Source organism: Lethenteron reissneri, chromosome 29 (genome assembly GCF_015708825.2).
Source record: "Lethenteron reissneri isolate LAM-NWPU_2019-01 chromosome 29, ASM1570882v1, whole genome shotgun sequence".
In the NCBI taxonomy this organism is placed as follows: Eukaryota; Metazoa; Chordata; class Hyperoartia; order Petromyzontiformes; family Petromyzontidae; genus Lethenteron; species Lethenteron reissneri.
The window spans coordinates 237473-260484 of record NC_083807.1 but is presented as its reverse complement, the minus strand read 5'-3'; the positions used below and the strand labels follow the sequence as shown (position 1 = coordinate 260484).

Sequence of the window (23012 nt, the reverse complement as noted above, 5' to 3'; positions counted from 1 at the left end):
GAGACGTGGGGACTGGGAGACGTGGAGACTGGGGTGGGAGATCAGGAGGGAGACGTGGGGACTGGGAGACGTGGGGACTGGGAGACGTGGGGACTGGGAGACGTGGAGACTGGGAGACGTGGGGACTGGGAGACGTGGGGACTGGGAGACGTGGAGACTGGGAGACGTGGGGACTGGGAGACGTGGAGACGTGGAGACTGGGAGACGTGGGGACTGGGAGACGTGGGGACTGGGAGACGTGGGGACTGGGAGACGTGGGGACTGGGAGACGTGGGGACTGGGAGACTGGGAGACGTGGGGGGAGGGAGACGTGGGGGGAGGGAGACGTGGGGGGAGGGAGACGTGGTGCTCAGCAGCGCCGGGCGGGAGACGTGGGGACTGGGAGACGTGGAGACTGGGGGACGTGGGGACTGGGAGACTGGGAGACGTGGGGACTGGGAGACGTGGAGACTGGGAGACGTGGGGGGAGGAAGACGTGGGGGGAGGGAGACGTGGTGCTCAGCAGCGCCGGGCGGGAGACGTGGGGACTGGGAGACGTGGAGACTGGGAGACGTGGGGACTGGGGTGGGAGATCAGGAGGGAGACGTGGGGGGGGGGGAGGGAGACGTGGAGACTGGGAGACGTGGGGGGAGGGAGACGTGGGGGGAGGGAGACGTGGAGACTGGGAGACGTGGAGACTGGGAGACGTGGGGGGAGGGAGACGTGGGGGGAGGGAGACGTGGAGACTGGGAGACGTGGAGACTGGGAGACGTGGGGGGAGGGAGACGTGGGGGGAGGGAGACGTGGGGGGAGGGAGACGTGGGGACTGGGAGACGTGGGGGGAGGGAGACGTGGGGGGAGGGAGACGTGGAGACTGGGAGACGTGGGGGGAGGGAGACGTGGGGGGAGGGAGACGTGGGGACTGGGAGACGTGGGGACTGGGGTGGGAGATCAGGAGGGAGACGTGGGGGGGGGAGGGAGACGTGGAGACTGGGAGACGTGGGGGGAGGGAGACGTGGGGGGAGGGAGACGTGGGGACTGGGAGACGTGGGGACTGGGGTGGGAGATCAGGAGGGAGACGTGGGGGGGGAGGGAGACGTGGAGACTGGGAGACGTGGGGGGAGGGAGACGTGGGGGGAGGGAGACGTGGAGACTGGGAGACGTGGAGACTGGGAGACGTGGGGGGAGGGAGACGTAGGGGGAGGGAGACGTGGGGACTGGGAGACGTGGAGACTGGGAGACGTGGGGACTGGGGTGGGAGATCAGGAGGGAGACGTGGGGGGGGGGAGGGAGACGTGGAGACTGGGAGACGTGGGGGGAGGGAGACGTGGAGACTGGGAGACGTGGGAACTGGGAGACGTGGAGACTGGGAGACGTGGAGACTGGGAGACGTGGGGGGAGGGAGACGTGGGGGGAGGGAGACGTGGAGACTGGGAGACGTGGGGGAGGGAGACGTGGGGACTGGGAGACGTGGGGGGAGGGAGACGTGGGGGGAGGGAGACGTGGGGGGAGGGAGACGTGGGGACTGGGAGACGTGGGGGGAGGGAGACGTGGGGGGAGGGAGACGTGGGGGGAGGGAGACGTGGGGGGAGGGAGACGTGGGGGGAGGGAGACGTGGGGGGAGGGAGACGTGGGGGGGAGGGAGACGTGGGGACTGGGAGACGTGGGGGGGAGGGAGACGTGGAGACTGGGGTGGGAGATCAGGAGGGAGACGTGGGGGGGAGGGAGACGTGGGGACTGGGAGACGGGGGGGGAGGGAGACGTGGGGGGAGGGAGACATGGTGCTCAGCAGCGCCGGGCGGGAGACGTGGGGACTGGGAGACGTGGAGACTGGGAGACGTGGGGGGAGGGAGACGTGGGGGGAGGGAGACGTGGGGACTGGGAGACGTGGGGGGAGGGAGACGTGGGGACTGGGAGACGTGGGGGGAGGGAGACGTGGGGGGAGGGAGACGTGGAGACTGGGAGACGTGGGGGGAGGGAGACGTGGGGACTGGGAGACTGGGAGACGTGGAGACTGGGAGACGTGGGGGGAGGGATACGTGGGGGGAGGGAGACGTGGGGGGAGGGAGACGTGGAGACTGGGGTGGGAGATCAGGAGGGAGACGTGGAGACTGGGAGACGTGGGGGGAGGGAGACGTGGGGGGAGGGAGACGTGGGGGGAGGGAGACGTGGAGACTGGGTGGGCGATCAGGAGGGAGACGTGGGGGGGAGGGAGACGTGGGGGGGAGGGAGACGTGGGGGGGAGGGAGACGTGGGGACTGGGAGACGTGGGGGGGAGGGAGACGTGGGGGGAGGGAGACGTGGGGGGAGGGAGACGTGGGGGGGAGGGAGACGTGGGGGGAGGGAGACGTGGGGGGGAGGGAGACGTGGGGGGAGGGAGACGTGGGGACTGGGAGACGTGGGGGGCGGGAGACGTGGGGGGGAGGGAGACGTGGGGACTGGGAGACGTGGGGGGCGGGAGACGTGGGGGGGCGGGAGACGTGGGGGGGAGGGAGACGTGGGGGGGAGGGAGACGTGGGGGGAGGAGACGTGGGGGGGAGGGAGACGTGGGGGGAGGGAGACGTGGGGGAGGGACGTGGGGGGAGGGAGACGTGGGGACTGGGAGACGTGGGGGGCGGGAGACGTGGGGGGAGGGAGACGTGGGGACTGGGAGACGTGGGGGGCGGGAGACGTGGGGGGGAGGGAGACGTGGGGGGGAGGGAGACGTGGGGGGAGGGAGACGTGGGGACTGGGAGACGTGGGGGGAGGGAGACGTGGGGGGGAGGGAGACGTGGGGGGGAGGGAGACGTGGGGGGGAGGGAGACGTGGGGACTGGGAGACGTGGGGGGCGGGAGACGTGGGGGGGAGGGAGACGTGGGGGGAGGGAGACGTGGGGACTGGGAGACGTGGGGGGAGGGAGACGTGGGGGGAGGGAGACGTGGGGGGGAGGGAGACGTGGGGGGGAGGGAGACGTGGGGGGCGGGAGACGTGGGGGGCGGGAGACGTGGGGGGGCGGGAGACGTGGGGGGGAGGGAGACGTGGGGGGGAGGGAGACGTGGGGGGGAGGGAGACGTGGGGGGAGGGAGACGTGGGGGGAGGGAGACGTGGGGGGGAGGGAGACGTGGGGGGGAGGGAGACGTGGGGGGGAGGGAGACGTGGGGGGAGGGAGACGTGGGGGGCGGGAGACGTGGGGGGGAGGGAGACGTGGGGGGGAGGGAGACGTGGGGACTGGGAGACGTGGGGGGGCGGGAGACGTGGGGGGGAGGGAGACGTGGGGGGGAGGGAGACGTGGGGGGGAGGGAGACGTGGGGGGAGGGAGACGTGGGGGGAGGGAGACGTGGGGGGGAGGGAGACGTGGGGGACTGGGAGACGTGGGGGCGGGAGACGTGGGGGGCGGGAGACGTGGGGGGAGGGAGACGTGGGGGGGAGGGAGACGTGGGGGGGAGGGAGACGTGGGGGGGAGGGAGACGTGGGGGGGAGGGAGACGTGGGGGGGAGGGAGACGTGGGGGGGAGGGAGACGTGGGGGGGAGGGAGACGTGGGGACTGGGAGACGTGGGGGGCGGGAGACGTGGGGGGGAGGGAGACGTGGGGGGAGGGAGACGTGGGGACTGGGAGACGTGGGGGGAAGGAGACGTGGGGGGAGGGAGACATGGGGGGGAGGGAGACGTGGGGGGGAGGGAGACGTGGGGGGCGGGAGACGTGGGGGGCGGGAGACGTGGGGGGGCGGGAGACGTGGGGGGGAGGGAGACGTGGGGGGGAGGGAGACGTGGGGGGGAGGGAGACGTGGGGGGAGGGAGACGTGGGGGGAGGGAGACGTGGGGGGGAGGGAGACGTGGGGGGGAGGGAGACGTGGGGGGGAGGGAGACGTGGGGGGAGGGAGACGTGGGGGGCGGGAGACGTGGGGGGGGAGGGAGACGTGGGGGGGAGGGAGACGTGGGGACTGGGAGACGTGGGGGGGCGGGAGACGTGGGGGGAGGGAGGACGTGGGGGGGAGGGAGACGTGGGGGGGAGGGAGACGTGGGGGGAGGGAGACGTGGGGGGAGGGAGACGTGGGGGGGAGGGAGACGTGGGGGGGAGGGAGACGTGGGGACTGGGAGACGTGGGGGGCGGGAGACGTGGGGGGCGGGAGACGTGGGGGGGAGGGAGACGTGGGGGGGAGGGAGACGTGGGGGGGAGGGAGACGTGGGGGGGAGGGAGACGTGGGGGGGAGGGAGACGTGGGGGGGAGGGAGACGTGGGGGGAGGGAGACGTGGGGGGAGGGAGACGTGGGGACTGGGAGACGTGGGGGGCGGGAGACGTGGGGGGAGGGAGACGTGGGGGGGAGGGAGACGTGGGGGGAGGGAGACGTGGGGGGGAGGGAGACGTGGGGGGAGGGAGACGTGGGGGGCGGGAGACGTGTTTAATTTGTTGTCCCTCCCCCCGCGCACCTCCGATTAGAACAGTTAGCTACGTACGGTGCGAAAGAAGTTCAACATACATGCGTATAGACCGGGATGAGAGACCGGGATGGGAGACTTCCAGTCACCAAATAAACTAGAGAAGCAACAATGAACGTACATCACTTACAACTCCATCCGTCCCACTGCCTTCTGGGGCTGAATCGTTTCAGCAGAAATGGTTCAGCACAAGCGACATTCTCGAACCGTTTCGACAGGCAGAGTCACAGCAGCAGTCAGCCCCGCTCCTGCCGGATGTTGTTTGTTTAAATCCACTGATGGATGCATGAAGCCCTCCCCACGCTGTGGTGCTTTGATTGACCATACTTCACCATGTTGGTCAGTGGGGGTGGGTGAAAGACGGAGGAGGAGTGCGGAGGAGGGTTGGCCAGGACTAGTTCGGGAATCACTCGCCACTGATGTTAGCCTGGCCGGAAATCAAACTGAAGTGGGAGGATTATTTATACCACGGTGCACTAACCACTGCGCCACCACTCGTCGACCCCCCACCCCATCTGACTCTCGGCGCGTTTTTAATAAATAAATAAACTCTAAGCTCTATGGGAGTCGTGCAATAGCCACAGCAGTGTACATCATGAAAGGATTGTATTCTTGTGATCTCCCTTCGCCTGTCCTCCCTCCCCTGCCATCACCCCGTGTTCCTAAGATTGTAATCTAGACCCTAATTAAGAGTGCTGAGTGAGCCACGCTGGCAATGAGCGTCTTTCTGTGTGGCAGAGCCCAGCCCCAAGGTCTTAGGATCCCATTGCTCAGCCGATAATCTTTTAAAGCGAGAGTGACGGTATGCGCACAGCCTTGTAATTTATTTCTCACGCCACTGCTGATGGAAGAGCCCCCCTCTAAAAGATGCTCGCTCTAGAGAGGCTGTGTCCTCCTTCTTCCACGCTGGCCACGGATGTTAGCCGTGGCCTCAGGAATCAAATAGAAAAGAAGTGGGCGCCACGGTGGCGAGATGTTAACTACCTCGCCTGGTATGTAGGAGGTCGTGGGTTCGTTCCTGACGCCTGTATATTTGGAGTTATTACTCATATATTTGGAGTTGCTACTACTAAACTAAACATTATTTATATTTTAGCAGGCAGGGCCCACTGAGCTATATAGTTCTCTTTCAGAAGCGACCTGGCCACGAATGATAGCCCAATGAGGTGGCTTATCATGTGGAAATTATAGCAGCCGAATACTCGAGACGTATGATGTTGATTATAAATGTGGAGGGAAAAACCAGAAGACCCGGATACAAATCTAGGCGACCACGGGGAGAACATGCAAAATCTAAATATACAACAGGCGTTACACTCGGGATCAAACCCGATTATCTCCTGTTTACCAGGCGAGGTAGCTAACATCTCGCCACCGAAATTGTCCTTTGAAAAATCAACGTTTTAAATCCAAAACTCAATCCTAAGACACGCAACAGGTGACTTCTCTTTTCTAGAGAGCAAGAAGCGTGACAGCTGTTTATCAATCTGCCTTCTGTGGCCGAGTTCGACTCCCCAAGCCAGAGCGTGCGATCCTGTCCGCGTGGCCTCGGCCCGTCTCGGTGTTTTGTGGGACAGGTTGATACGAAAGAGCCGGGGCCACCAGTTGCATTCCACTACCAGGCCACGACCGAGTTCACAGAAGGCTCAACACACGCAATTGTTAGTATATTGTAACTTTATATGAAAAATGTAAGCAAACACTAACAGAAACCCAACTCATAATAGCAAGTAATACTAACAAAACACTTTCAAGGCAGTTAAGGCAACATTTCAGTGTTTGTAACGTTAGTGCCAGGTGGCTCCGCGGCAGAGTGAGTAACGCGCCATTGGGAAGTTACGAGTTCAAATCACTGGTTGCGGGTTGACCTCGTCCATCATTCTCCCGGGGTTGATAAAGTTAGTACCACTTTGTCTGGAAGTAAATAATGGTTATCCTATTGATAGTCTAATCCGTGTCACAGAAATGCGGAGTTTGCACCTGTGGCTCAGGGCTGTCAACGGGAGAAGGGCACCGCCTCAGTACTCATTTGAGCAGGAAAGCGATTTGACTTCACGACATTCCCTGTCGATCCCGAGCCAATGTGTATCAGGGTAGTGTGTGAGAGGTCAACCAGGTCCGTGTCGTTCTTATTGAGATTTGTGAATTTAAAACTAAAATTATAAACCATTTTTTTATTTTACCGGGTAAGGCCCACTGAGCTACATAGCTATTTTTCAGAAGCGACCTGGCCACAAATTATAGCTCAACGAAGTGGGCTTATCACGTGGACATTTTAGCAGCCATTTACTTTTAACGTGCATCATTTCTCAATGTGGAGGGAAAACCCGGAGAATAATCCACGCGACCACGGGGAGAGAGAGAACACGAAATTCCAAACACACAACTCACGACATCCTGTCTATCAGGCGAGGAAGATAACATCTCGCCCCGCGAAGCCCCTTGATTCCACACACACTGCCCAGAGCTCAGGACCGAACCCAACCCCGTAGAGGCTCTCTACATCTACTGGAAGCTGTGGTGATGATGGGCATGGTGGTGATGGTGTTGCAGTTAGTGATGGTTGTGGTGCTGATGGTGCTGGTAGTGATGCTGATAGTAGTGGATGTCGTGAAAGTGGCAATGGTTATGGTGCTACATGATGTGCGTGATGATTCGTATATTCAAATAATATTTTCTCATGATAAATTCATCAGATCATATGTACACGGATAGAACGTTTAATATGTTATACAGTGCTGTACTAGAAATGTAAATTATATGTAAATGTAACGTTTTAGGCTAATGGGGAAAAACACAATTTCCAGACAATACAATTGGGAATCTAAACGATTCTTGATTCAAATAGTGGCCCTGAATCCTGAAAATGTATCTTATCACGTGCGGTGGTTAGGGCACATCATGATATGCCTGTGGTGGCTGTGGTGACGGTTATTATGGTCAGGGGTTGGCAACCAAAATAACAAGAAGAGCCATTTATTTCGAATTTGGTAAAAAAAAATGTTACAGTATTTCAAGAGCCGCAATGCACGTGAATAAGGTCACAAAGAATTCCTAAAAGAGCCGTATGTGGCTCCAGAGATGCGGGTTGCCGATCCCTGGCTATGGTTGACGTGGGCTGAACTGTCAGCAGGGGGCATGGGGGGGGGTAGATGCCCCCTGCTGAACTGTCAGCAGGGGGCATGGGGGGGGGTAGATGCCCCCTGCTGAACTGTCAGCAGGGGGCATGGGGGGGGGGGGTAGATGCCCCCTGCTGAACTGTCAGCAGGGGGCATGGGGGGGTAGATGCCCCCTGCTGAACTGTCAGCAGGGGGCATGGTGGGGGGGGGTAGATGCCCCCTGCTGAACTGTCAGCAGGGGGCATGGGGGGGGGTAGATGCCCCCTGCTGAACTGTCAGCAGGGGGCATGGGGGGGGGGGGGTAGATGCCCCCTGCTGAACTTTCAGCAGGGGGCATGGGGGGGTAGATGCCCCCTGCTGAACTTTCAGCAGGGGGCATGGGGGGGTAGATGCCCCCTGCTGAACTGTCAGCAGGGGGCATGGGGGGGGGGTAGATGCCCCCTGCTGAACTTTCAGCAGGGGGCATGGGGGGGTAGATGCCACCTGCTGAACTGTCAGCAGGGGGCATGGGGGGGGGGTAGATGCCCCCTCCAGGTCCCTACGGGGCTGGGCGGTGACCCGTTGAGGAAGCGAGCGGCTGCTCGGCTGGCAGAGGCTGCGACCCAGTGGCGGTGTGTAGTGCAGCAACCAGGTCGCGTGTGAGCTCGTTAGCAGTGTCGCCTTGGCACTTTTACATCCCGATGTGTTGTCTTCACAATAACTTTCTGAATGTTTTACAGGTGTTAAGGTGGGGGGGGGGGGCATATGGCTTGCACCCTATGTTGAGTAGGGATCTGTTATTTCTGTAACCACGTGGGTCGCCCAGAAAGTAATGCCCCACTGTGTTTTTTCTTGGCCAAAATAAGTTGAAGAAAATTGAACCCATCGGATGTATTGGTTACAAGCGCAACCTCGTGTCATCAGCCAGCAGCACAGTGTCGAGAGATCAGCTGTTCCTTGACCTTCTGCTGATGTCTTTCCCCGTTTTACCCAGCAGTGACCAACATGGCTTCTGCTGTGCCCCGGTATCGTCTCCGTAGACGGTGTTTAGCCTCTTTGTGAATGTTGCCCACTGACTTGATCTCCACGGTCAACAACTCAATTGCATCTTGACTTAAAGCTTTCGTGACTGCAGGAATTCGTATTCTTTGGGTCTTTCGGTAAAGTCACGTAGATAGGTTCAAAGAAAATGACAAAAAAACAAAAAACTACGACGTTTCGATCGCAACGCAAGCGTGGCAGTTTTTTGTTATTTTGTTATTTTCTTTGAACCTATCTACGTGACCTTACCGAAAGACCCAAAGAATATGAACTCAATTGCCGCTCGCTTTGTTTGCGACGCACATCACGAAGCCATGCCATTTTGATGACTAATTGTTGCGGGGCTATTTGCGGAAAAGGATCGGGATAGTTCAATCTTACAGCACCAAATGTTTGAACGTTTTCCAGTGGGAATATTTTTTTTAATGCGGGGTATTACTTTCTGGGCGACTCTCTCATATCTAAAGTTGGACAACTCCACGCATTCTTATACATGCGTTTATCTTAGTTCATTAGGTATTGTGAAAGTCTAAGGCCAACCAACTGATGTTGGTCGACTCGCTTACCTCTACCTCTACGTTGCACTCCTATCGTGTTTGTATTGTTTGCTGCTGTAACTTGCTGACCCGCCCTGGACACCTGTGAAACGGATCTTTGTAGCTCATCGGATTCCTGCTAAAGTCTAAATGAAGATTCAGATTCTGATGTTAACCTGACAGGTCCGCTAACCAAGTCGCTCATTTCGGTTCCAATGAGACATCACCCTCGAACCACAAAGACTTTAGAAGTTTAGAGTAAGACGTAACAATAAGACCAGCACCCCCAGGGGCGCCAACGCGCGTTCACACGTAGTTGCGCTTCAGGTAGTTGCGAGCGGCGCCCGTGGGGACGTGGCGGTGCGCGTGCGGCGCCGCAAGCGGCGGCTGCTGCTGCGGGGGACGACGGTCCCAGGCAGGCGAAGGATCCCAGGCAGGCGAAGGGTCCCAGGCAGGCGAAGGGTCGCGCCACGCGCCGCCCCCCGTCGCGCTCTCCGCGTGGGCCCCGCACGCGCCGCCGCACAGCAGGGAGCCGCCCAGGAGCAGGAGGCCGGCGCCCAGCCACGCCGCGTACACGCACGGCCCCAACTCCCTCTTGAGCGACGCCGGAATCGTCGGGTCGTGGAAGTCCCTGGCGCGACACGCGGCCACGTCGGCACGGTTACGCGACGCGCGTCTGCCGACACGGCCGCGGGAATGGTGAAATTGCAGGCATGCGTCTCTGATCAGCGCAGTTGGCTACGTAAGGTGTCAAAGAAGTTCAACATCCGTACAGACATACATCGAACACCTTTCAGCGATTGTTAAAAGAGAAGAGAGGGGGTGACGGTGTTGTCTTGGTGTGGTCTGTGACTGTTGTTGTTGTTTTGCTGCCTTGCCCCACTGAAGCCGAGTATTTGCTGTTAACAAATCGGCAGGAATCCATGTGCTTGTGCAATTTGTACTTTATACTTCCTTAATCTGTATTTACATATTTAGTTTTATAGACTGTCTGACCTTTTCTCTATCTTGCTCTTCTATTGCTGTTCGTATTGTTTGTTGATGTAACCCGCTGACCCCGCGCGACCCTTAACTGGACATCTGTGATAAAAGAGCGTCATAGCTCACGCACTCCTCGTCCTGTTCCAGGTTTCTGACAGAGTCGCTCTTGAAACAAAAAGTAACTTCTTAGCTCAATGGGCTTTACCCTCCTACTCCACATCCGACAAATCAACTGCATCATGTAATTATTAAAATCGCAACTAAACGCCTTTTTATTCATCTAGGCATACACTGAAAATCAGTAGTCACTTTTTGTCCGTTGGACCGATTGATATAAATGAGTTGCAACTTTTTGGCACTCAACCACCGCCCTTCCCGTGAAGTTTGATGGCTTGGTTGGGAAGTTGAGATTGTGCTCTGGGATGTGTAGACTTCATGGACTCATTTCTTCATTGCGATTTCTTTTTTGCTGTTTCTGCATTTTGTGTTGGTGCAATTTCTTAAATGGTTTTAATTTGCTTGGTAGTGGCTGTATTTGGGATTTGGTTCTTATATATAACTAGCGGGAAGTACCCAGCATTGCCCGGGTCTTAACCATATTTCAAAACTACTCATAAAAATCTAACAGCAGTGCGTACCGACTGTGGTGGTACCTGCTATCACTACAGTAGTACATGCTGACTCTATAGCAGTAATTATCGACTCGATAGCACAAAGTACTCACCTGACAGAGTGGCGTGGTGAGGCCTAGTCCCGTGCAGAGCCTCCGACCTCTCATAGATTGTCCAGCCGGCCGAGGTGGCACCTTGGCAGGCTGGGGCTGGGCAACTACCCCTGACCCCCCCCTACCCCAGGCATGATGTCCCCGGCCGCTCTGCAATAATATCTACGGCCTATAGTGAGTGGTAGCATCTAGCGACTGTATAGTAGTAATAACTGCGCGCATCGGGGTGGGAGGGACATGAGACAGTGAAGAATTTACCTGAGAGTTTAATGTCTTTTTATAGGATTTTTAACGCGAAAGAAAATGTCCCCCTCACTCCCACCGAAGGCATGCGACTTGGCATGGGCCGTCCTCTTCACCAAAGGCGCGTGAGTTGGTATGGTCGTGCACGCGTAATAAATAAATAAATAGAATGAAAGCGCACAAAATAGCACAAAATAGCTAATTAAACTAATTTAAAGTTGACGGATGTGAAAAAGGAATAGCGCTTGCTCACCGCGGGGCTTACGGCGTGGTAAGTGGCAATTTGTTTTACTTAAACCGTTGGAGAGCCAAGCGCGCGGCCACACACAACCCCACACACAAACCCATACACAACTTTTGACTTTTATATATAGAATAGATAGATTAGATTAGATGAAGGTACAGCGTTGTGGGATGCGATTAGCATGAATGACGCGATATAAAATGAAAGTATTATTATTATAAACTTCTGCTCCTGACTCTGGCTCATCGCAGTGCGAGACACCTGATGACCGCGTGCGCCGTCCAGCTGGGCGGAGCGAGCTGCAGGGCGCCCGCCAGCGCGGCCAGGCTCCCCGCCAGCGCCGAGACGCGCGCCTTGGAGCGCGCGTGGCCGCGCGCGCAGCCCGTGCAGGGCGCGCCCGCCAGAGCCAGCGGCAGCGCCAGCAGCGCCAGCAGCGCCGACAGCACGGAGAGCGAGCGCGCCGCCTGCAGCTGCGGGCCCAGCGCCAGCACCGAGTCGTACACCTTGCACTGCACCTGCGGCACGGCGGCGGCACGGCGGCGCGCTGGGAATTGTCATCTCGGAGTCACAATGAGCATGTGAATGCTGGAGGAATCCGATGGGCTATGAAGCTCTTTTTCACATCTGTCCAGTCGGGGTACGGGGCCAGAACGTTACAACAAACAACACAAAAACACGAGAGCAGTGGAACGCATGGGAAAGGTAAACAAACAAAAATACAAATAAACTAAACTATATTTTATTGTACCAGGCAAAGCCCACTGAGCTATTAGTTTGTTTTAGAAGCGACCTGACCACAAATTAAATCTCAACAAAGTGGTTTATAACTCGGAATTTTAAAGCAGCCAATACTCGAAACGCATTATGCTAAATGTGGAAGGGAAAACCGGAGGACCCGGAGAAAAATCCACGCGGCCACGAGCAGAATATGCAAACTCCAAATATACAGCAGGCATCAGGCGAGGCGCCCCTGAAACAAATAAATAAATATATGCCCTATGGCTCGGTTTCACTTTTATTCAAACTGCACGACACCATCTCACCAATGCCGCCGCCACCCCTCCACCACCCCTCCACCACCCGTCCACCACCGCTCCACCACCCCTCCACGCTCCATCGTCGTTTTTGGTCTCCCGCCCCACCTCCCCACAGTGTCGTCGTGCACGTGACATTTTAGAGGGTTTACGTTCAGGAGAACCAGTAAAGTTAATTAGTTAGTTAATTTAATGTTTACTGAAATAAACGTGGCGCCTTTCTGGCACAAATCTGCCGTCCAAAGCGCCGTCAGCCCCGCTGAGTCGTGGGACTCTTTCTTTTGAGGATCGGAATCTTTACTTAGGTTGGAGGAGGAATCCGCTGAGCTATGAAACTCTTTCTCACAGATCTACACGATGGGTGGGTCAGCAAGTTACAGGAGGGCCTTGCCGCTGCCTCGTAGACCTTTTATTTTAAAGATGTTTTCAGCTCATCAACGACGAGGTGTGTTTATTACACAACGTGTGAGAAGAAACCGGAGCACCCGGAGAAACCCCACGCCTTTGTGCGAGGGGGGCACCACTCTATCCCCCGTACAGATGGAAACAGATGGCGATTAATCCACTTTCTCTACTGCCTTCTCCTGGCGAGCCAGAGTACGGCACCTCATCGACACCCAGGTGGCTACTCAGCGCTAGAGAGCGAGCGGCTCGCAATCGGAAGGTTGTTGACGTTATTAACCAGGTAAAGCCTTAACTGACTGTGATGTTTCCATCCTACCTGCCTATGTCAGCTGTTATTTCCAACTATGTGTGTGTGTGTCTCTCTCTCTCTCTGTGTCTCCCTCTCATCATGTGTACCTCTTTCTCTTAGGGGTTTTTTTGTTCCTGTTTCCCGGCTCTCTGACATTGGCATGCGAATCTCTCACATTTACAGCTTCAAATCAAGATGAACGAAAACACATTCCTTCTCTAGCTCCGCCCACGTACCCTTGGGTTGGGCCCACCAACATCCGAGATAAACTCTCGTTGCAGCAGCAGCTCTTTCTCCTACGTCAGCAGTCATCCTGCTGTGTTTGCTTCACACCTGATGACGGTTGCTTGTGTTGCGATCGAAACGTCGTGATCTATTATTATTGTTTCTACCTACGTGACTTTACCGAAAGAACCAAAGAGTTTGTAAACATATGAATTGTATTAATAAAGAGAGGTAAACTGTAAAGTACTAAAACAAATGTCAATGTCCGATTTAACCGAAGAGTGAAAAGCGGATAGAAAACAGGAACTGGCTTAAATAAAATTCACCACCGATAACGATGACTTGGAAACTTGGCGGTCAGTAAACTCACCTTCCAACAATGGTCATTTGTTGCAGGATAAAAATATATTTAAAAATATATCTGCACACAATCTCCCACGACCAGGGATGCAATTAAGTTTGATAGGGGACCAGGACTGTTTAATATTTTTGGGGGGTCTCCCCTCTTTGGGGGTGCCACGGTGGCAATATGTTAACTACCTCGCCTAGTATACAGGAGTTTGCATGTTCGCTCCATGGTCGCGTGGATTTTTCTTCGGGTCCTCTGGGTTTTCCCTCCACATTTAGAATCAACAACATGCGTTTAGAGTATTTGGCTGCTGCTATGAATATCTACATGATACGCAACTTTGTTTAGCTATCATTTGTGGCCACGTCGCTTCTGAAAAAAACAACTATAAAGCTCAGTGGACCTTCCCTGGTAAAATAAAAAAATGGTTTTAATAGTTTTATATTTTTAGTGCTGGTGTTTGGCAATTCCCTCAGGACTACTTTCGACATGTGGGAAGGATGCCACAATGGCTGGACAAAATACACAGATATAAATTTTATTTTCAATAGTTTAGAATATCAAATTCCTTCTCCTGACTCTGTCACCACCACGCATGCCCGATGATGCCGAACGTCCGATCGTTATTCACGTTTTTCTTAATCCTGATTATTTTTGCGTGATGCACGTATACAAGGTGAAAAGATCTAATTTCGGTACATAACTAGGAGTAATGGACACGCAGAAAGGCTCTGGCTTTAACTATCAAATTGCCTTCAGGGTTCCCCCTGATGCTGCAGCATTGCGTTTCAACCGCGACAGAGCAGTGAATATTTTTGGTGGCCGGCCTGAGACCATCAACTCGCTAACAAACATCTTGCTTGGATTCCAACCGAGGATGGTAGCAGTCCCAGGTCGGCACTCTTAACAATGTGAGCCATCATTCTGTCATTCTCGTCTGGAGCCAGTTAGTAACATCTCCCATTCTCACACGACCCCATCATGCACTTCATGCATCCCATACCAACAACAACAGCCGCCATTCGCCACTAAGTGGCACTGATGTCACCGCAGCACTTGTGTCAGGCTAGGTGCACTTTAAAAGCATGTGACGCGTCGAAGGCTCGCAGACAGGATGCCACGGGACAGATCCATGTATTATGGCGTAGACTGAGATGACATCCCATACTCCATCCTTACATGAAATAAAGACAAAGATTCCCCGTATAGCCATAACAGACTGCTGAGGCAAGTGTTGTTAGCGAGCACCTATGAAGGCCAACGCGGCACACGATGGGGTGGGTGGCCAGGACCACGCCCGGCCACCTTTGTCTCCCTAGTGGCGATATTTACACATCGCACCGGGTACTCAGTGGAGGCTACCCAGCTGAAGCCCAGGACCGCTTCAGCTAATCGTCACTGATGTTGGCCATGAGCGGGAATCGAACTTGGTTTGCTGGGTTCAGAGCGCAGCAAGCTAACCGCAGCGCCACCGCTCCACACTCCATCCTTAGATACACAAATCCTCACGTACCTGGCCCGTGCTTTGGAACACGCAGCTCATCCAGAGGCCCTCCCATATGCCCTGGGCTGTCACGATGTTGTTCCCGATGAAGGCAGTGACCCGCCACATGGGAATGGCGCAAGCGATGATGTCGCAGAGCCAGCCGATGGAACAGAGGGCCACAGCCAGCCCCTCCACTGTGGCTGAGCCCATCATGAAAGCGCGCTGGGATGTGGATACGGACGCTAACGCATGGAGCCGAACGGATGGGATGCACGCAGCTTCGAGCCTTTTTTTGACTCGAGGATAATCGTCAAAGAAAAGTTGCGCGCTTAAGGTGTTCCGCTGCTGCCACGTGGGTTTCGCTGCAAAAAACCCGAACGCACTGATGTAAGCATTATATCGAGGAGCAGAAAACAAGTCGCTTCTAATCTGAGCAGTTGGCGATGAGTCTGGGTGCGCGCGCTCGGGTGACGGCGGTCGCTGCTGAAGTCTTTGAGCGTGCATTTGTGGGATGAATAGGGTTCTTTGGGAAATAAATAATCAATGTGCTAAAAAGAATGCCGTCCCATTTCGCCTGCCTCTTGTGCCCTCGTGCACCCACCGCCTTCCAGCTCCCCCCCTCCCCCACCACCTCGTTCTTTTCTAACCTCCTTTCAGCACCCACACGACTACCTCTCCTCCTCCACCCATGCCCCCTCTGCATTCCTCATCATTACAACCCATACACCACTTGCCCACCCACCACTCACCTTAACAACAACGAGTCTGGCTGACTACGCTTAGTCGAGATTATCAGGACGACTGCTGTTGGGGAGCACCTCTTGAGGTCATTCGATGAGCTATGAAGCGATTTTGTACAGATGTCCATTCGGGGAAGGTCAGAACATTAAAACAACAAACAATACAAACACACGATAGGAGTGTAAAGTATAGGAAAGGTAAACCAATAACTTAAAATAAGAAAATGTAACTATTGTTTTTTTTATAGTATATTAATAGGTGACGCTTGGGACAATGGCCCTCATCAATAGCGCGTCGGGAGGCCAGTGAGGTTATTGGCACGGCACGTGTTGAGTCTCTTCTTGTTCTTTGTACTTGTGCACCACTGCCAATGCAGCAGCAGCGGCACCTAATAATTTACGAAATACAATTAATCAAACTGAACTTGTACGTGAAAATCACCATACCAATGTGCGCCTCCAGAATATCGCTCGTTTCACATTGTGTATTGCCTGTTTCACATTGTGTATTGCCTGTTTCACATTGTGTATTACCTGTTTCACATTGTGTATTACCTGTTTCACATTGTGTATTACCTGTTTCACATTGTGTATTACCTGTTTCACATTGTATATTACCTGTTTCACATTGTGTATTACCTGTTTCACATTGTATATTACCTGTTTCACATTGTGTATTACCTGTTTCACATTGTGTATTACCTGTTTCACATTGTATATTACCTGTTTCACATTGTGTATTACCTGTTTCACATTGTGTATTACCTGTTTCACATTGTATACTACCTGTTTCACATTGTATATTACCTGTTTCACATTGTATATTACCTGTTTCACATTGTATATTACCAGTTTCACATTGTATATTACCTGTTTCACATTGTATATTACCTGTTTCACATTGTGTATTACCTGTTTCACATTGTATATTACCTGTTTCACATTGTATATTACCTGTTTCACATTGTGTATCACCGACTCTGGCTTATGGATCAGCAACACGGACACTCACGACACGTGTGGAGCAACCGCTGAAACGTGCCCAGAGAAGCACGGAGAGGTGCATGTTTGGGAATCACCCTGAGTAACAGAAAGTGTAACACACGGATTAAACAAGACACACACACACAAGCTGTCTGTATGTATGATGAACTTCTGTTCCACCGTACGTAGCGAACCTTGCTAATCGGAGGTGCGGGGGAAGGACAACAAACTGATCACAAATAGCAGCTTTAAATAAATTAGTTTTCAATCTATAAAGAAGATGAATCCCTTGTTGATGATCGTAAACACACCGCTGCAGCACTTGGCATGAACGTTAAGCGGAATTGACATCTGAGATGCTCCGAATCCGATAGTAATTGACTCCTTACAAAGACGTGCATGGTGCCTAGGAATTATACCCAGGTCGCCAACAATCTTCCTATAGCTACAATAATAATGTACATGTGTAAGGCGTATTTCATCCATATGTAGTGGCATGGTTGACCATGATCGCCACTCCTCATAGCCGGCAGTACTGGCTCGTGCCAGTAGGGAGCAGCAGAAAGGCCGGACCGGCTTCGTCGTGATGTTGGGCTCGACTACTCATTGGCTCTTTGGTTCTATCGGTAAAGTCACGTATAAAGATAAAATAATAAATTAAATAATAGCATACGACGTTTCGATTGCAACACAAGCAATCATCATCAGGTATAAATGAAATAGCAACAAAAATCTAACCAGAAAACTATAGACAGACATATAAACAGACAGATATCACCAAGATACATAGAGAGAGAGTAACACATAGGCACACAGAGAGAGAACGTCTCTGTGACGAGGCCTTAAATAGAGAGAGGGGGCGGGGGCGGAGAGAGGGAGGGGTTAGAGAAAATTAGCATTTCAATGAGTAGGACGACGCGTGGTAAGGTGCGCAAACTTGAAAATTAGGGGAACGGGCGAGAGACACACTAAATTAAATAACCTAGAAAAATATAGAAATGTAATGTAATGCAACACACAGAGTCGGTCAACACACAATTAACGCATAGCCTGGTTGATTACGTATTTCAAACATTGCTAAGTTATAATTTAAGTGTGAAAATTCCAAAGAGAGACAAAACACAAACACGAGGAACGGAGATACACAGACAGAGCAGAACATAAGAACGACAAAAAACGAGTGGAGACAGAAAAAGTACACTAAATCAAATAAAACCGAGCAAAATTTCGAAACGTAATGCAATGCAACACAGAGGGTCGGTCAACACACAATTAACGCATAGCCCGTGGTGGTGGTGGTGTCAGCCCGTGGTGGTGGTGGTGTCACGTGGTGGTGGTGGTGTCACGTGGTGGTGGTGGTGGTGTCAGCACGTGGTGGTGGTGGTGTCACGTGGTGGTGGTGGTGTCACGTGGTGGTGGTGGTGTCAGCACGTGGTGGTGGTGGTGTCACGTGGTGGTGGTGTCAGCACGCGTCACAATCAGAATCTTTGTCTGAATGTTTTGACTGCAGGAGGATGAGCAATGAAACTCCTTTTCAGATGTCCACTATCAGCAAACAAAACAACGATAGGGGTGCAACATAGAGAAAAATGTAAGCAAGTTACTAAATATGAAGAAAATATTGTATAAGACCGATTTATAAAGCTTGAGCAAGGCAGCAAAAACACAAATAAAACAGCCCCAGACCACACCAACATAACACACAGTCCCTTAATAAATGACTCTAACATTCAAATATCGATGCACAGGAAAGGATGAAAGTTGTAAATCACATTTGCAAATGTAGCCGTACAACGTGTGAGCTGGATGGTTAGATTGCAGAATCGCGAGAGATGTTGACAACTTGGAGGGAAGCCTTCATTTACCAGTCGATTGATCCCACGACATTGTCGCGTGTGATGGCATCACGTGGCCAATGTGGAGGTGTGCTCGCCACGACGAGCGGGCTGCAGGAGAGAGAGTTGGTGTCGTTTTGCTGTCCCACCGTTGAATGAGGGCAGGCCACAGTGGATTGATCATGGATCATGATGATGCTATTGATCATGACTCATGATGCCGATATTGATCACGGCTCATGATGCCGATATTGATCATATTAAACACGAAGCTTCACATGCTGTTGCCGTACAGCAACACCAGAGGTCGCAAACGGGTAGCCGGGTATCGGGTAGGGTATCGGGTACCCGATTGCGACCTCTGAGCAACACCCAGCCTGTTTACGATTTTAGCATGTAGAAATTTATAGCATCCAAATAATCTAAACGCATGGATGATGTGCTATGAAACAGGGTTTATTTTAATAATAGTAAAATGTTTAATTTTACTATCTTTATTGTTTTTTTGCATTTATTATTTTAAATTTTTATCATTTTTATTTTCTACCTACGTAACTTTACAGAAATAACCAAATAATATGAAAGAGGGTATTGCCCAAAACGTCTATTATTCAATTTGAGGACTAAGTGTTTTTATACGCGCACCACTACCAACGCAGATATCAGCAAACACTTCGTTTATATTTCATTGTATGTGCTATGAAAATGATCCATTCCCCGAGACGTCACCTGTAATTAGTTTCTTTAGGCCACAGTTAGTGACGACGAACTACAGCACTGGGCATCTGTGAACGAAGCGCTTCTTCGCTCGTCGGATTCCTCGAGTCTAAATAATAGAGCGTCTCGACTGCAGTGCGTCATTAAGCTAACAACTAGTTGGCGGCCATATTCCGTAGGGAAGTTTATCCCTGATAGCTATGTAAGTTGTGTTATTACGTCATCAACCTGCGACCCCATTCGAGTGAATGGCGGGAAAGTGTTTGGGGTGACCTTGCCTAAGATGGCCGAGCGTGGGGCACCGAGGGCGCGAGGCACCGAGGGCGCGAGGCGTGGCCCCGTGGGCCCCACGTGTGCGGGGGGGGGACGACTCGAGTCGCGGCGCGAGTTTGAACAGCAGCTCGCAAGTCGCCTGCTCACGAGGACGCTGTCGTGTCCGTGCTACTGCGGTCCAACTTGCGTCTCTGAAAGTTACGTTCGCTTGTACACTTTGGAATCGCGTTGTGTTAAAGAAGAGACAGTGCCGATTAGTTTGGCTCCAGGTTTTGTTGTTTATACACCGTCAAGTTTTGCGTGCAGCCATATTTACCAAAAGGTTTCTTAGTACAAAGTGCCAGGCGCTAAGCATTCGTTGGGCGTACACGATGCAACCCGGCGGCGATAAAGCGAAGGTGAGGGCGGATTAAGATGATCGCTGAGCGGCTGCGTTGCTGCTGTTACTACTGCTGCTGTTGTTGCTGATGCTGTTGTTGCTGCTGCTGTTGTTGCTGATGCTGCTACTGCTGCTGTCGCTGTTGTTGCTGCTGCTGCCGCACGCGCGGTGACCTCACTGCGGGTGTTTGTGGCACACTCGGGCATCGGGACATCGTCGCCTGCTTCGCACTGCTGCTCGAGGAGCACCGACTCGCGTCTCCGATGATACATTTTATTTGGGTTTATATCGGTGTGTCACTAGCGTACGCATCTCTAGACAGCTGCTGCCCGTGGCGCCTGCCACGCAGCGCGGGCAGGAGGTCGGGGACAAGGCTCTGGCATCAGCACATGCTTTACAATGAGTTCAAGTTAATTTATTAGGTATAGCCCTGTGAGCCATTCGGCTCTTGAATCGGGTGCAACCGCAACAAACAAAAATATGAACAAAAACATCTTAAAGTGACTACGTGACTGAGGCAAACGGAATGGGGATTTAGTACAGTGGGATACAATTTAATTGTCACATTTAGAAACCCTAATACTGAACCCATTTAGTGTGTGGTGGACTAATTAACAACATAAACAATGGAAACAATGACCTGGAACACCGGAAAAGACACCAACCCCTCCCCCCTTCACCAACCCGCAGTGACCATCGTGGTGAAGTATGGTCAAACAACCCCCAATTGGCCGCCACGGCGTGGGGAGTCTCTCATCCGGCAGTGTGTTGGTGTGTTTGTGTGTCTGTGTTTGTGTGTTGGTGTGTTTGTGTGTCTGTGCACACACGTGGCATCATTTACGTGCTGCACATTTAGCACATGGTTCATAACATCCCTTTTGTACTTCTAGTAAAGTTCAAATATGCAAAACACGATCGGGGTGGATGGACAAGACATGTTGTGGTTGCCCCTTGCTGGAATGACAGCAGGGTTGGTATCTGAAGTGCACTCGAAGCCATATCAACCTGTCCATCATCTGGTACATCAAGCGTCTTTAGATGTGCCACAGTTCGTTCGAGAGATCGTCGGTTCTAAGTGCCGCTGCGTAAGTTCTGTCGGTTGTGCCAAAGTGTGAATGTTTAAACGAACACTCCGTGCTTTGGTCAATAGCAGCGGGCCACATCTTAACCCGCCGTCGTCTTCAGCTGCGATAGCAACACTCCACTCCTCACGTCCTCACGACGCTAGCAGATGTCGACATAGGGACGTGTTGTTTTTATATCCTGAACATTGCCATACTCTAGAATCGAATAACACTGTCATTGAAAATAAAAATATATATAATGAACGACGTTTCGGGCCGTGGCCCTTAATAGCAGACCGACTAATTTGTTACAATTGTATACATTGCGTCAGTAATGCAAATTGCATCTCAAAACGTTGGAACATCGCAAACTACCATACTGCCTCGCTCTCCGATGCGTTTTCGGGTTATCACGTGTTGTTTGATAAGATGTCCGACGTTTCGCTGCACGTCCTACGAGCTCCAGGAACTGAATTCAGTGTCACGGAGCTGGTTCGGCATAATTTGGTGGGCGGTGTTCCTGCCCACACGCTGAGGCCGCCTTAATCTTTAGTTGCAACGTTGCTTCTGTAATCGGCAGTTCCTGTGCCGAGGTGGAGCGGTGGCGCAGTGGTCAGCGGCACTGCTCTGGGCTCCCAGCCACGGGGAGCATCGCTGGCGAATGATATCGGAGCGGGTCCGTCCCCTGGGCGACCCGCACTGCTGAGCATGGCAAAGCGAGCACAACCACCAGCAGTGGGTTGGCAAAGTTCTGTAAATAATTTGGTTTTGTCACAGTTTTGCCGAGGGATACGAGTTGTGTAAAACACTCGGCCTTTGTGCATTCTGCAAAAAAACTACCAGCAGTTAGCAAAACTGAATTGTGGGCCTCCTTATGTGAGTAAATGTCACCGAATGGGCAGCAGTGATTGATGCAGCAGTGGACGAACACGCTCTGGTCGCTAGTGCTCACCGCAATCAAGGCGGCTGCCTCTGAAACCCGTCTATGTGCAGTCCACACTTTGGGGCCATTCGTTTGGCTAATACTGAGAATAATGGCATCTGTAAATGACGAGAAACCCCGTCATGTCAGTCACAATACACACCTCTGTAGTGTGCATACAGTACAGGGTAAGCAGAAGCCAGCTCTGTTATCTCCACATACAAACGCACCATTAGTTTCCATGCGTCTAAGTTGGCTATAGCAGTGATGTGAGAGTGTGGAAGGGTGCTGTGAAGAAGGTCCATTGCCAGAAACGTCGCCTGTTTTATATATGTGTATATATGTGTGTATATATGTTTTAAGGCTGCGGTGTTTTTTACGGACGCGTTGAGTTTGTTGGCTTGTTGTTTGTGCTCATGCACCGCGGCCTACACCTCAGCGTCACCCATCGAATGCGTCTCACGTGGGAGGAGGTGGTGGTGAGTTGAATGGAGAGTGACACCCGCTGTGGTAGCTATTCAGAACAACACGCAGATTCTCTCTCGCTTCCCAAATGCTTCACCGCCAGGAGGACTGCTGCTGCTGTTGGTGTTGTTGGTGTTGTTTGTTGTTGGTGTTGTTGTTGATGTTGCTGCTGCTGCTGTTGGTGTTGTTGTTGATGTTGTTGGTGTTGTTGGTGTTGTTTGTTGTTGGTGTTGTTGTTGATGTTGCTGCTGCTGCTGTTGGTGTTGTTGTTGATGTTGCTGCTGTTGGTGTTGTTGTTGGTGTTGTTGCTGCTGCTGCTGTTGGTGTTGTTGGTGTTGTTGTTGATGTTGCTGCTGCTGTTGGTGTTGGTGTTGTTGTTGTTGCTGCTGCTGTTGTTGTTGCTGCTGCTGTTGTTGATGTTGCTGCTGTTGGTGTTGTTGTTGGTGTTGTTGTTGCTGCTGCTGCTGTTGGTGTGAACTCGGCGTGGGATGCACGCCGCGCTGCCAAGCTGCTCGCTCGCTTTGGGCATGCGGCACATTCACTTGTCCAGACGCATTGCAGCTCAACTCTGCATGCACTCGAG

At 53.1% G+C, this 23012-nt stretch overlaps 1 protein-coding gene across 3 annotated transcripts; it reads right to left on the bottom strand.

Moving 5' to 3' along the window:
• Window positions 1-7979: 7979 nt before the first annotated feature.
• Window positions 7980-19413, bottom strand: LOC133349087 (claudin-4-like). 3 transcript variants are annotated; one of them, XM_061562237.1, is made up of 5 exons: window positions 18640-19413; window positions 15800-16870; window positions 15078-15412; window positions 11524-11777; window positions 7980-9701 (listed from the first exon to the last, which is right to left on the bottom strand). In XM_061562237.1, the coding sequence occupies exons 3-5, from the start codon at window positions 15261-15263 to the stop codon at window positions 9377-9379; spliced, it is 765 nt and encodes a 254-aa protein (XP_061418221.1). In that variant the 5' UTR covers window positions 15264-15412; window positions 15800-16870; window positions 18640-19413; the 3' UTR covers window positions 7980-9376. The 3 variants fall into 3 exon arrangements, 2 of the variants coding, with proteins under 2 accessions (XP_061418221.1, XP_061418220.1); XM_061562236.1 differs by lacking the exons at window positions 15800-16870; window positions 18640-19413 and having other exon boundaries at window positions 15078-15650; XR_009755887.1 differs by lacking the exons at window positions 15800-16870; window positions 18640-19413 and having other exon boundaries at window positions 9638-9701; window positions 10776-11777; window positions 15078-15650.
• Between the last annotated feature and the right edge of the window lie 3599 nt (window positions 19414-23012).

What these genes read in the sequence shown, in the direction of transcription:
- LOC133349087 (XM_061562236.1), bottom strand. Translation starts at nt 15,554, where the DNA reads ATGCACGCTCAAAGACTTCAGCAGCGACCGCCGTCACCCGAGCGCGCG. An exon ending in TGTTCCAAAGCACGGGCCAG is followed by an intron (nt 11,778 to 15,077) that starts GTACGTGAGGAT and finishes GCCGTGCCGCAG; the next exon opens with GTGCAGTGCAAGGTGTACGA. An exon ending in ACGGCGCACGCGGTCATCAG is followed by an intron (nt 9,702 to 11,523) that starts GTGTCTCGCACT and finishes GTGTCGCGCCAG; the next exon opens with GGACTTCCACGACCCGACGA.